Below are 14050 nucleotides of genomic sequence, written 5' to 3' on the forward strand. Positions count from 1 at the left end.
AGGCCAAAATTCCTGACTTGACAACTATAGCTAAACCTCTCCATTTTCCTGAATTGCTCCCTAACCCGGTCCACACCTCCCTCACACCCCGTGGCTATTAATGCATCTTTTCCATCTGGTTTGTTAAGTTTCATCACAGTGCCTACTCAATCCTTTACAAATATCCAGTAAGCACTGCTAGAAGTGTGAAGAATTTTTATATACATGCAATGTGTACACATGCATTTATAGATATATACACATCCTATTTCAGCAGCAAAGACTGTAGTTGAGATCAGTGACACAATTTTTCACTTATTATTTTTCCCCCAATATATTTGCCACTTGGCTTAGTTTCCTTACATTATAGAAGGCAAGAAAATCTGAGTAATCCCAATTTATTTGGGGGGGGGGTGTTAAAGCTAAATTTGTATTACTTTGATCCTCAGAGCAAAATTGTGGTGGGGGTGTGTGTGTGTGTGTGTGTGAGAGAGAGAGAGAGAGAGAGAGGTAGGTAGGTGTGTGTGTGGAGGGGAGTATTAAGCATTTTTTAACCTAGAGTCCAGAAAGTTCCAACTCTTCTCTACCTGGAGTTCTTACCAAGGGAAATCCCTAAGACTTCACAACCTTTCACCAACAAAATGTGAATTGTGCTAGGCAACTTAGCCAATGCAAAGGAAGGCTGAAGCCATCATAACCAACTATAACACATTTACCAAGGGCTTGTCCATTATGAGAGAATAGATGATGAGAGAAGAGCAGAGACATTATGCAAAGTGTATCTATCATTATACCATAGAGTTTGATACAAAAACTCAGAAGTTGAATCAGAACACAATTATTAAGCTGAATTTATTCACCCCCCTTTTAAAGGTAACTCCTAAATGGGGGACACACAATCCACCAGAACAACTTCCTCCCACTCCATGGCGTCTTTTGTTTAGGGAACTAGGGACTGTGCTTCTTTCCTTCTGCCACAAAGAGGTAACTTTTGATTGTAGAGATCTGCGAGGTGCTTATTGTTCTTAGATTTATTTTTATTTTTTTGGCTTGTTTTTACCCAAATTCTGTTTTTCACTGACCCAGGCTCACTATCTATGAACAGCTTAAGTACCACCCTCAATGTGGGGTAAGGCTAGCTGTTAGTAACCATATAAGGCAGATGCTTCCTAAGAATATTCTTTAAATAGCAGAGGGTAAGAAAGATGGTAAGGGGAAAAAAAATGCTAATTTAGATATTTGGCTCTTAATGATATCTCCCCCACAGAATTTTCAAGTTTAAAAATGTCATCTTAATGCCCACTTCTTGACAATATCCAGCTCCCTGGATCATAGGGGTTGTGGGGGAGCAGCAAGGTTATCTTCTTAGCAAAAACAAAAGTCACCCACCATCCTCTTCTCAGAGTACACCAGCCATAGCAAGTCCTCTGCTCAACAGGAAGACATTAGCATCTCTACCTGGACAAGAGGCCTGACAACAGAAGCAGTTCAGTGCAGGGCAGAGCAAAGCAAAGTTACTAAGTGCTTATGGTTTAAGAGGCTGGTTTCAACATGCAGTACATTTTTTAAAAATGATCTTTAGCATAATAAATGCTTTTCTAATAACTTAATGAAAATGCCACTATCCTTCCTGAAATAACTTTCTTGGTTAGTTTATATTTTACTAAAAAACACATATTTAAAAGATTATTTCATCAATCTTATATACTTTTTAGGCTGATCAAATTTTTCTCAACCTTATACCTTTAAATCTATTATATTCTGCCTATTCTCACCACTATCTACCATAAGAAAAAATGAAACTGACTTTTTAAATTGTGGCATAGCAAAAAAGACCTGGATCAGGAAAAAAAAAAAAAAAGATCTTAGCTCTGCCCAGTTATTGGCAGTTATAGCCTTGGGTAAGTCACCAATTCATTTACTCAATTATAAACTAGAAATAGTTTCACCTACCTTGCAACACTATAAGGATTAGAATACTACATAAAGTTCCTAGTATCCCACCAAGGGCACAAAGTCATTATCACTATCAGCCTCATGCAAAAAAGGAAGGAAAAAAAAAAAAAAAAGAACCCTAAAACCCAAAACTGGCAAAACAGTATTTATGCAATAAATATCCAAAAATTATTTTAAAAGAAAGATTCACAAGTTGATCTTGTAAGATTCTGAAAACCCTGTCACCTGTTTTATTTCTGGAGAAAGGTAAAGGGAGATGAGAAAATATTCACTTGAATTTGAGGGGCAGCTACACTGGAAGCAGTAGTTATAACAATTTTAGGCCTCTGGTTCTGTTCCTCTGATCCATAAGGGAAAACTTTCTTGCTTGAAGATTTAAGAGTTTAATTTTTCCCTAGAGCAAGATCATCCATTTTCAATAGGATGAAAGAATATAGAACAATAAACTCAATAGCACCAAATGGGATTTAACACAGAAAACAGGGCCAGGTTTCTCCTTTCAAATGCAAATTTTACATTAAAATATGTTTATAAACCATAGTTGTTTTCCTCTTGATTCAACCCTTCTCCCTCCAATAATAGGAGCCCCAGGAACCAAAAGAGCATATGCATTACTAATCAGATATACAACAGAACCATCCCCTTCAAACTGAAATCTGATTACTTATGGACTAGACTCAGGGCTGCCCCAAAGGATGGGAAGCAGTAACTATGCTCTCAGGGAGAACGGATACTGCGGATGCCACCAGTCAAAGAGTCGGACGCTGTGCACTGGATCCAGGATGACTTGCACACCCTGTTCACTGCGCAGGTTCCGACCACCGTGGACAGGAGAATCTTGGAACACCAGTCTCACTCGATGATGCCGCATGTCTGTGCTCACATTAATGGTAAACTAGAAGAGAAAAACAAATTTAATACCCAATTCAAAAAAACTTGGTTTCCTCTGACTCACCCTGAAATGAAACAGTCCAGAAATAATTTATACTGACTAGGTTGCAACATTAATCTCTAAGTTATAACATCAACACCTTGGTAAAAACATTTTAAAAAGGGTAATTTTAACTTTTTAAAATTTTTTTTTTGGTTTCTGGTATCAAGGGATTGAACCCAGAGGTACTTAACCACTAGGCCTCATCCTCAACCCTTTTTTATATTTCACTTTGAGACAGAGTCTTGCTAAGTTGCTTGGGCCCTCGCTAAATTGCTGAGGCTGGCTTTGAACTTGCAATCCTACCAAAGCTACTGGGATTACAAATGTGTAAGGTCTTCTCAGCTCCATATATTTAAACTAGGCTAAAAAAAAGTCTTCCAGATGGTTGAATAAATTAGTACACATACACACACACACACATATCAAAGTCAATTAAAGTCAAGTAAGAGATGACTTGAAGGGATTTAGATAACATTGAACAAATTAAGGAAGATGCATGAAACATAAACCTGATCCCCTTTTTTTGTAAAATGAAACTACAAAATCTCCAAATATGCATATGTAGTTCTATATAGAATTAATATGAAGGATATGGAATGTGAATACATAACTAGGTCATTAATATGGCTTAACCAAGAGGAAGGAGAAAAGTACCTACATCAAAAATAGCATATATGACATAATCTCAATTACTCAAAATTATCTGAGAAAGGATATATACATGAACATTAACAGATGCATTAGAAAAACAGTTTCCAGGTTAACTGCAGTTACAAGACAGTGGAAGTCTAAGTCACCTTTACTTTCTCAATATATTTATGTATTATCTAAATTCTTTACATGAAGCATTATTTTTTACCATTCAAAAAATAATATATTTTCATTTTGGAGGGGAAGTCTGCCTATCTATGAACATAAGCCCCAAACACAGAAAAGATAAACAGCACAAACTTTCCAGTTGCCAATCCAATTAAAATATTTTAAAACATGGAAAAATTAAGACACAGGCACATACACTGTTTACTGATTCTCAGCCAAATGCTGACTAGCCAGAGCACTGCACAAAGGTAGAGCTGCTCACCCTGTACTTAATGTTCCATTTGAAACCACATGCATGCCTCGCAGTCTTTACATACAATGTGCATGCACAGGCTTCCTCATTATTTCTTTTAGTCATAATGATCATTGCACACACATAACAATGCAAAACATTCCCTGATCTAGAGAGAACAATAAGTAACAACATATTCTAATATATATTAATCCCCAACTATCTGGTTAATATACAAGCCTAATTTCAAATTTTTATAAATTATTCTTCAGGTATTTTTTTCTCACTGGTTGAATTTACAAATCTCTTTTAAACTCTAAATTTAGCAAAAGTTTATAAAAGAGCTGTGGATGAAATCCTGAGTCTCCACTTACCAGGGTAAATATCATTCCCATGACAATTGGAATAAAGATGAAATTGAGGGTGGTGACCTGCAGTAAGCAGCAGTCCTGGTCTGGGTTAGTATGAACATCTTCATACTGAATGGGAGGCTGCAATCGTTCCATACATTTGCTCTTTAATCTAGGGGACTGAAGAGAACCAAAATTAATCTAATGACCTAGAGGAAATATTTATTTCTCTAAAAGTCCATCAATGAAAATCCAACAGCCGATACTTTTCTGTTATCTCCTCTTGTTATGTTTATTGCTTTCTATGCAAAGATCAAAGAAAATCTGCCCTTTGCAAAAAGGGAAAATATATTTGGATGAGCAAATGTAGCAACGGGTTTATGCTTCATTTAGATGGTACTCCTGCCACCAGACAAATAGAAACTTAAAGTCTCTACCAGAGACATTATAATGTCTGAAAGATTGCAAACTCCTTGTGACTTATCGAACTTAAAAAAGAATATCTGATGCACAAAAGGGATAGAAGCAGAAGTGGCCTCCTAGAGCAGATGCCATTAAACCAAAGATTCCCAAGTCTCAGAACTCACAAGTATTCACTTTCCTGCAGTAATTGTGGTCTCTGCTTCTAGTTATATCTCTCCACTGCTCCTCAGTCCCCTCCCAGAAAACTCCCATGGTTCACTTTAGCAACGTCTAACAGGTTTCATAGATTTTAAGCATCTTATCTTTCTAACTGTGAACTATGGGAGCTAAATTCTTCCCCTGAACCATGTTTTTGAAAAAAACAGGAAAATATGATTTACTTTAAGAACTATCTATAACCCACCTGCCATCATTAAGGGATAACTAACTATATTTGTAATGTGTCTTACCAGTGAGCTATTAACTAGAGGAGAGATTTTTAAAATGCAGCTGTTGAGGATAAGAAAAGAATGACAAAACAGATCCACAAGATAGCCAAGATCTTATAGTTTAAGCAAAATGCAGAGAAAAAAAATGAACAAATGTTCATGTTTTATAAAAAGCCTTCTGGCAAACTCTCTCCTCAGGGCTTCCCCAAAACTATCTTGAACATAAAACTATATTAATTTTTGTTGTTTACAAATGTTTGAACAAAAGAAAACTTAAGCACATAAGTTCAGTGTATGATTATAGTAAGTTTTTCTTTTTCACTTTTTAAGTCTTCAAATATATAGAAAAGTACAGTATACTAAAGTATATATACTCCACCATTGGATATTTTGCCATATTTACTTTCCCAACTCCCTCACATACATACTTTGGGAAGGATGGAGTACAAAGCCTTTTGGAAGTAACAGACACTCCAACCTTAACAATTCAGCATGAATAAAGACACTTATACATAATCACAATACCATTACCACACATAAGAAAATTAACAGCATATTCAAATTCTGCAAATGCCCCCAAAATGTCTTCTATAGTTCTTTGTTCTCTGGTCCAGAAGCCACTCAAGGTTTACTCTTTGCATTAGGTTGTCACCTTTATCTTTCAATATAAAATAGTTCCTCCTCCTTTTTCTTTTTAGGGTATTATTTAAGTTTTGGTGTATATTATTTGATTGGCGGGGGGGGGGCATTTCTGGGGATCAAACACAGGGTCTTGTGCATTTCAGGCAAGTACTCTACCACTGAGCCATATCCCCAGTCCTACTATTTGATTTGTAATAAGGTCATTTCATGCCTAGTGTTATAGCTGGAATGCCTGTGCCCCTCCAATGTTCATTTTGAAATTTAATCTCCACTGCAATAGTAGTAAGAGGTAGGATTTAGGCAGTGATTAGGTTATGAGGGCTCCTCCCTCATAAATGGGATGAAGGCCCTTTCAAAAGAGGCTTTACACTGGGTTCAACCTCTTTGGTTTTCTACCCTCTGCTATATAAGGACAGGGTCCCTTTCCTTTAAAGGATGCAACAACAAGGCACCACCTTGAAAGCAGAGAAAACAGAGTTTTGCCAGGCACAGAACCTGCAAGCACCTTGATCCTGCACTTCCCAGTCTCCAAAACTGTGAGGAAGTTAATTTCATTCTTCAAAAATTACCTAGTCTATGGCACTTTGTTTTGATAGCAAAAAGGGATTAAGATACTTAGTGAAATTCATCTGAAGATATTACCTGAATGACAAAGCAAAGAAACATCACATACCTGTTTTTTGAACTTGAAGTTGAATTCCCACATTGGTTCCTGTCTGTTCCCAACAATCTTTCTGCACCAGAAAAGTAAGCACTATGGAAAAATAAAAATAAAACAAACTAAGGGGGGAAAACATCAAAATACACTGTAAGGTAACAAAAAATAATCAGAAAAAAACCTCTCTGTTTGACAACTCTAAAGCCAACCAGTCCTAATGCTGATATTTTACCTAGACACAGGTAGACCCCCAACCTGACACTGATGCAACATGAAGACAACCCCAGGGCTGTTCAATAAGGAGAAGAGGGACCAATATGTCAACCTCAGAGGCTATTTGAGATCAACCCCTATTGTTCTCTTCTTTAAAGACAGAAACACGGTGTCTAGAAACTGGGGCATTTTCTGATTCAGCAGGCCACTGCTCTACGTTAAAATATAAGGGCAGTGAGTAGCCACCAGGCAAGATGATAACAAGGCCATGAGGCAGGCAAGGAGAGCCGGCCCTATAATAGGAGCAAGCTGCTCAGGATCTTCTGGGAGCAGAGAGCTGGTAGAAACCACAGAGCTGGGCTAAATTCAGTCTAGAGTGAACCCCTTGATGAAAGTCAAGCTACAGCTAGGGTTAAGCACAAGAAGTGAGGTACCTCCCAGGGGATAAGGGGTGGGTCGTCCGCCGTCCTGCCCTTCAGACATGCCCTGTACGTCCTGCTGTTCCATCAAAAATAATGGGCTTGGCTTTAAGGGGAAAACACTTCTGCTGCCATCACAACGGCTCCAGTGTCCCACACAAGCTATGCTACTGAAAGAGAGAGAGGGGGATCAAATACGAAAAGCTGGAGTCCAGGAACATGGGACAACTTCCTTTAGACATGCTGGCAACTCCCTAAATGCCATGCGATCGTGGACACACTAATGGCAAGGCCATGCATGGGACACCTGCCACTTCAGGTCCCACACCCTCTTCAGAAGATCTCTAATATGGCACAAAAGAAGCAGCCAGATGATCTGGGCATATTAACTAGATTAAGATCCTGGTTTTCATTCCACTTTGGCTTTTCATAGTCTACTTTTTAAAAATTAATATACAGTGCTAAGAATATGAAGACATAGGTATTTCAGAAGCTAAGCAGTAGCACTTGCATTGTGCACTGGAGCCGCTAAGATGTGTCAAGCATGAGGAGTTTGCCCAATGCTGCTCTTCTCCCAGCAACTAATTCACACCTAGCATGGTTAACCCTGGGATGATTCCCCACCTCCTCATAGTTAGTCTAATACTATCAAATGCTTCTGGGGGAAGGGGCACTGTAAATGTGAACTGATAAACTGTCTACTCATGTTACAGGCAGAAGCAGCTGCTGGGTGAAATTCTACTCACACAGCACGCTATTCATGCCCTAAATCCATCAGCTAGCATGATATTAAATTGAGCTCAGCCAGTGGCCCTGTCTACCTCAGTTTCAAGCCTAGGGGGGAACATACTACCAATAGTATCCTTTTAATTCAAATGTTTCAGGTAGAATATTATCACCCTAGAGCTAAGCTAGGGGTGAAGAATCATTAATGTCTATGACAATAAAGTACAAGAGAATTGGAAGTGCTATAGAACATCAGACTTTGGATAGGAACAGGAATAATAAAAATTAGCTATAGCCTCAAAAGATGAAATTTAGACATGATATTAGTTGAGTAAGAAAAGGGTTGAAACATCAACTTGCCTGCATAATCAGATCTACTATACTAGTCTAGCTTGACAAAGGTGATTTCACTAGACATTTCATCAGGGAGGAGAAAAGGAAAGAATGTACCAAAGACTAGTAGACCTATTTACTAATCAGAAGAATGCCACTAACTTGAATACAATGTATGAATATAAAATACTGGGAGAACCTTGAGATAAAAATAGCCTAAAACATATATAATTTTAGAGCCCTAAAGTTTATGAATTGGAGGAACTGATGGTCTCTGAGACAACCTACCACAGAGCCCAACAACAGCCTAGCACTGAGCACTTAGCAAATGCTAAAGAAATCTACATCAGAATCCTTTAAGAAGGTTGAGAATAATAAAGGGAATCCCAGATGTCAAGATTACATTAGAAAGAGAAAGTATGTGAATTATTCAGGTTATGTCCTTATATCATGATTTAAGCACCTTTTAAAAATTATAGCATATATCTACCTTTTGAGTTATACTCTTCCTAGCCCAAACCATCAAAACCATCGTATCTAAAGTGGTCCAATGTACAATGCATGAAAATAAATTAAAATGGAATAAGGAATACACTAAAAGCACAAGAAAGCTATAGGTAAAGATAACAAGCCAGCCCAGCACAGCAGGAATATCCTAGAGAAATGAAATCTCTTTGAATTCTATAAGTTTATATTAGTCCTCTAGCAGCCTGGGACCTATAGCCCTCCCCATCAGAGAAGCTGAAAATAAGCCACAGTAACAGACTACCATACAAGAGTCTATTAGTCAAACCCCAACACAAACTCTCACTTACTTTGGAATTCTTCAATGTGCTGGGAGTGCTTTCTGGAATGGCTGGATTCTTGGAGATTCGAGCAGCAAATGGTTCATACATATGGTACAGAGAACGGATCACACATGCCCGAAGACAGCGCAGCTTCTCCATTGACTCTGGTCGCAGGCGCAAAGGCAGAGAAGCATCCAGCGTGTAGTGCCTGAAACATGACACATTACTCCTACCAACATTTGGCTGTCTCTCCTGCTCTACATCAGTCTCCTAGGACTCCTGGTCTCTATGTGAACGCCACTGCACTATTCCATCAGCCAGTAGTTAGCTAGTCCCAGTGCTCATATACATACAAATCACCATCTCAACTTTGCAATGATTTTTGATTCTTCAGCTTATAATCCTGTACTTTTTCACCCATTTTAAAAGTTTAAATCCTATTTCACTCTACAAAAGAGCAAGTCTCTGAACTGACAAAAGAATAATATACTTTAGCGGTAGTACACACATATAATCAAAGAGACACAAAAGGCTGAGAGAGAAGGATTCTAAGTTCAAAGCCATCCCCAGTAACTTAGGAAGAAAGTGACAGCATTTAGGTCAGTGGTAAAACACCCCTGGGTTCAATCCCTAGCACCGAGGGGCAGGGGAACCCTCTCCTATGGAAGAGCCATCAGGTTTCCCTGTCCGAAGTCTCAACAGGTTTTCTACTCCCTGCTTGCTACACTATCTCAACATCCATTCTAACCACAACCTTACAGACTATTTACAATCTCCACTACAATTCCACACCCTGCATCAAAAGCTAGCCCTTTTACTAATCATACAATCTACTCACTCCTCACCACTACGATTTTATATAGGGCAGCATTAAATACAAAAACTACATGAAAATTTCGGGTAACTTGAAAAAATCTAAGAAACAACTAATCCAGTGGAAAGATAAACAGGTAGCCATTTGTAGCTTTTGAATATTCTAGCTAACATAAACATCAGAGGAAAAGTCAAAGTCATTTCTTTCTGAGACCTGAAGCAAGACTTGCTAAACAAAGATAAAAAAGTGAAGAAGGTAACTGTAAGCAAGACAATTACCTGAATAAATTCATAATGTTAAATTTAAACTAGAGAGGGGTCAAAGAGTCCAAAGTTGGGTCATAACCAGACATGGAGGAGAGAAAGTGAAAAGAGATCACCATCCAGGGAGTAGCTCCAAATCACAAACAGCAATGCAATCAGCTACAGAGAAATTTGAGTGAGCTCTCTGTGGTCGCACCTTCGGTACAACCTGGTCCAAAAGGCAGCAGTGCAAGTGACAGTCCAGGCATTCTTACAAATCAAGGAAAAATTCACAATGTCCTCAGGACGGATGTAGGAGGCCAGCAATAGCCAAATATCCATGGGATACTCTTCTCCTCCAGCCTTGTCCAGGTCCTCTGAAAGAAACAAACAACAACAACAACAAAAAAAAAAAACACAATAACCTTTGATTTTCTATTGCACATATAACTAAAGATACGCAATCATTTCAATTCTCTCAGGGCTTGCACAGTTAAGAAAAGGGTTTAAATAGGTTCAAGGAAGCCCCTCAGGGTTAACATTTCCTGAAACTTCTACTGCTGAAAAGTTTTGCCTGAGTGAATAAGCCTCATTCTTCAAGCCATTGTAAAACAAATACTTACATATTATTTTGAAGTTTGTAAAGTGTTTTCACGTACATTATATCATTCAACTTTAGTAAATTTTCAACAGAAATAAGGAAAATATTATTGTGCCTATTTTATTGATTTTTTTTTTTTTTTATGTACTGGGGATTGAACCCATGGGCACTGTGCCACTGAGCTACAGCCCAGTCCTTTTAGAGACAGGTTCTCACTAATGCCAAAGCTAGCCCCGAATCTGTGATCCTCTTGCCTCAGCCTCCCTAATCACTGCGATTATAGGCATGTGCTGTCGTGACTGACTTATTGTGTCCGTTTTAGTAATAAGAAAACAGAGCCTTGACACCAAGGCAACATCAACAGAATTCAGGTTCTGTTGACTCCAAATTCCAGCTTTGCACTTTCAACCCTGACTTTGATTTTCCTTGCAATCCCTATCGACCAAATGTTTTCTTCAGTTCAGTCATGTAAAAAACAAAATTGATTTTAAATGGCATGAGGAAACTTCAAGTGCAGACTAAATTAAAAAAAAAAAAAAAACAGATGAGCGCAGTGTGTACTCAATAACTTCCTGTAAACATGTTTCTTTTTTTTTTCTGTTTTTTCCTTATTTCACTGCCAGTTTGGCCTATAATCCTGACCAGGGGTAGTTAGTCACTCCTTGATAAGATATTCCTACCTCCTCCTCCTGCTTCAGACTTTATTAGTGTTACTTCTCTTGACCCTGAGTCCACTAAATATCTCAGGTTCAAGTAACAAACACACTCCACAAAGATATATGTATATGGACTAACACCAAGGACTAACCCTTAATTCAGCCATAATCATAGAACTAAAAGCAGCTTTCTTCTTTCCTGGGTAAAAAGCCCCTCCACCACCTTCCCAAGGCTGCTTCCTGCTATAACAGCAAAGTAATATAAGTTCTTTAATATACTGATTATTTCAACAGATTTCAACAAATATAAATATCTATTATGTGATTCTCAAGTAGAGGTGAAAGTTCTGGTAGATCTGAAACCAAAAATATACAAATCATTTCTTACTTCTCAGCTTCCCCTACACCTAGCTGATCATCAGAACCACTTTGGCCTTAACAATAGCTATTCTAAGCTCTACCCCAAGAGAATCTGATTCATTAAGTCTAGAGCACAATGTGGGAATTTGGCTAATGATTTGGCACATTATATATCATTAGTTTCTGTTTCATTTAAAGGTCTTACCACCTTTAAGACATAACCATCATACACTTTTCTATTTTCCACAGTACCTATTAGTTATAAAGCAGACATTAATAACTGCACAGTACTTAGAAGTCCATGATAATATCTAACTTTATCTAAAGTAAAACTGATTATGTAAAATCCACATATTTGGAAAACATTTTTGTCACACCTCAGCTTCCTTCACACATTCAGAAATCTAGAAATGCATGTTTTTAATGTTCTCAATAATGGCTACTATCAGTCTTCTTTCTTCTCAAATGTAGACAAAAGTTAAAAATCCAGATCTATTAACAGGTATTATCCCACTATTAAGATCTTATTAAGAGCCAGGTTTTCTCCAAACTCAGTTTCCCGATGGATCACCACTTTGATCTCCTCTGGTGTTGAGAAAATGACCGCTTCAATTATCACCAAAGACAGGAATGCCCAAAGAAAGCAAACTCTGTACCTTTGTGCCTCTTGCTTTTCTTTTTTCTGGAGACAGTTCTCTCATGGATGTTTTCCTCCTGGGCATCCATCTCATCACTGCTGTCGATGATGTCACAGGACTCACCAACCCCAGAAAGAGCTTCCTCTGCAGGAAGCTGGGAGGCTTCCAAACCACAAAGAGATTTTACTAAAAGGAAAAAATGGGGAAAATGAGATGGTACCCAGTACCATCCAAAAATACAGCTTGACAAAGATATCAGCATGGGGAGGGAGTAAGAAAAAAAGCTGAAAACTGATCGCAAAATGAAATCAAATTTTTAAAATTTTAACAACAAAAATATAATAAAGCAATAGGCAAACTGAGTTCAATGTTGCAGGATTCCCTACTTAAAAGTGCTAACTTCAGCCCTGGAAAAAAGAGAATGCACAATTCCTCCACTATGAACCCTGCAGGATAAAAGCAAAAGGTGAATTCTATTGTTATTTACACAATTCTGATAAGCAGTGTTGGAGAGGAACTGGATCCAATTTAACCCTTGTCTTGGGTTAGACAGTATGTCTCATAAAACACAATTCAACCCATGAATAAAAAGCTTGAAAACAAGAGAAAGGGGAGGAGGGGGAGACACACCACACCAAGGTTATTAAACAAGGAAGCAAACTGCAAAGTAAAATATATGTGAATTACAGCAAAGAGATTAATATCTAAGAAGAAAGCAGTGGAAACTAATGAAGAGTACCAAAGTTGTTACTGTTGTCGTTTTTAATGCAAAGACAGACATACAATATTTTATCTACAAAAACTGCCATTCTTGGCACCCTGCCCGCAAAATAAGAACAAACAGGGAGGAGAGCAAACATGTTTGTGGAAAGATGCCCAAAGAACTGCAGGAAAAAGAAAAAGAAAAAAAAACAAAAAACAGAGAATCCCAGGAATTAAAACCATGAGTTCTGTCTTCAAGACCTGGGTATAAAATAAATGGACTAACCGAAAGCCTACCTTCCTGCTGAACAGCGTTGGCGACGGCTTTCTTGACCCGTCCTGACTTCACGACTGCCGGATCCGAGTTGGCATAATCCGCCACTGTCACTGAAACACAGTACCAACCCTCAAGGTAAAGGCCTTCCCGTCAATCTTTCCCACTAAGACCTGCTCACTGTAGGTTCCCGGCCCCAGTCCCCTCCCTCTTCCGGCAGGCGAGCGCTCGCCTCCATTCGGTCCAGTCCCCTCCCAGCCTACAGCCCCAGATCTTTCAGCACCGCCGCCTCCTCGCCCACCTCGACCAGAACAGGCGTCGTGGGCCCGGAACTTGAGTCGCTTTCCTCTCTTGGGCATGGCGACCGTGTCGGGGCGAGACCGACCTAGCGGGCCGGGACCCCGGGCCATGCCTCGAGCTGGAGAGCAGGTGCCCGGAGCCGCGGGCCAGCTCCGGCTGGCTCCGCGGCCATCCCGCACCCGAGGCCGCTGCTCTCGCGATGGCTTAGGCTCGGGCTCCAAATCTCGTTGGCGGTCATCGCCCCTCTATGGGAACCAATCACCGCCTGATCCAAGGAAACGTCATCGTCGGGCGCCCTCAGCTCTGGCAAGGTCTGGGTTCCAGAAGTATGGACTACTGTTGTGTTGAGTGGTGTCGTTCTTAGCACTATTTCCTATGAAGTGTTTGGTGTATCAGACCCTAAACTCTCACCCAGGTTGATTAGAAATATGAGTTTACATCTTGGTCTCCAGAATTCTTCCTGCTAACACCTCTACCCACGCTCCAAGTCCACTTCAACACCCAGATGCTCATACGTTGTCATTTTCCCGCTTTCTCTGCACTCATGCAACGTAGACTGAGCA

The 14050-nt window shown here is 39.2% G+C and overlaps 1 protein-coding gene across 1 annotated transcript; it reads right to left on the reverse strand.

Annotated features, from left to right (window-relative positions):
- Positions 1 to 801: 801 nt before the first annotated feature.
- Tmem183a (transmembrane protein 183A) lies at positions 802 to 13692 on the reverse strand. Its single transcript, XM_046463759.2, has 8 exons — positions 13489 to 13692; positions 13211 to 13300; positions 12230 to 12397; positions 10174 to 10333; positions 8928 to 9108; positions 6437 to 6517; positions 4295 to 4450; positions 802 to 2830 (listed from the first exon to the last, which is right to left on the reverse strand). Exons 1-8 carry the CDS (start codon positions 13595 to 13597, stop codon positions 2645 to 2647), a joined length of 1131 nt encoding a protein of 376 aa, XP_046319715.1. The 5' UTR covers positions 13598 to 13692; the 3' UTR covers positions 802 to 2644.
- Between the last annotated feature and the right edge of the window lie 358 nt (positions 13693 to 14050).

This window comes from Marmota monax, unplaced genomic scaffold (assembly GCF_021218885.2).
Source record: "Marmota monax isolate L192 unplaced genomic scaffold, Marmota_monax_Labrador192_F-V1.1 WCK01_AAM20220418_F8-fsc00099, whole genome shotgun sequence".
Lineage (NCBI taxonomy): Eukaryota > Metazoa > Chordata > Mammalia > Rodentia > Sciuridae > Marmota > Marmota monax.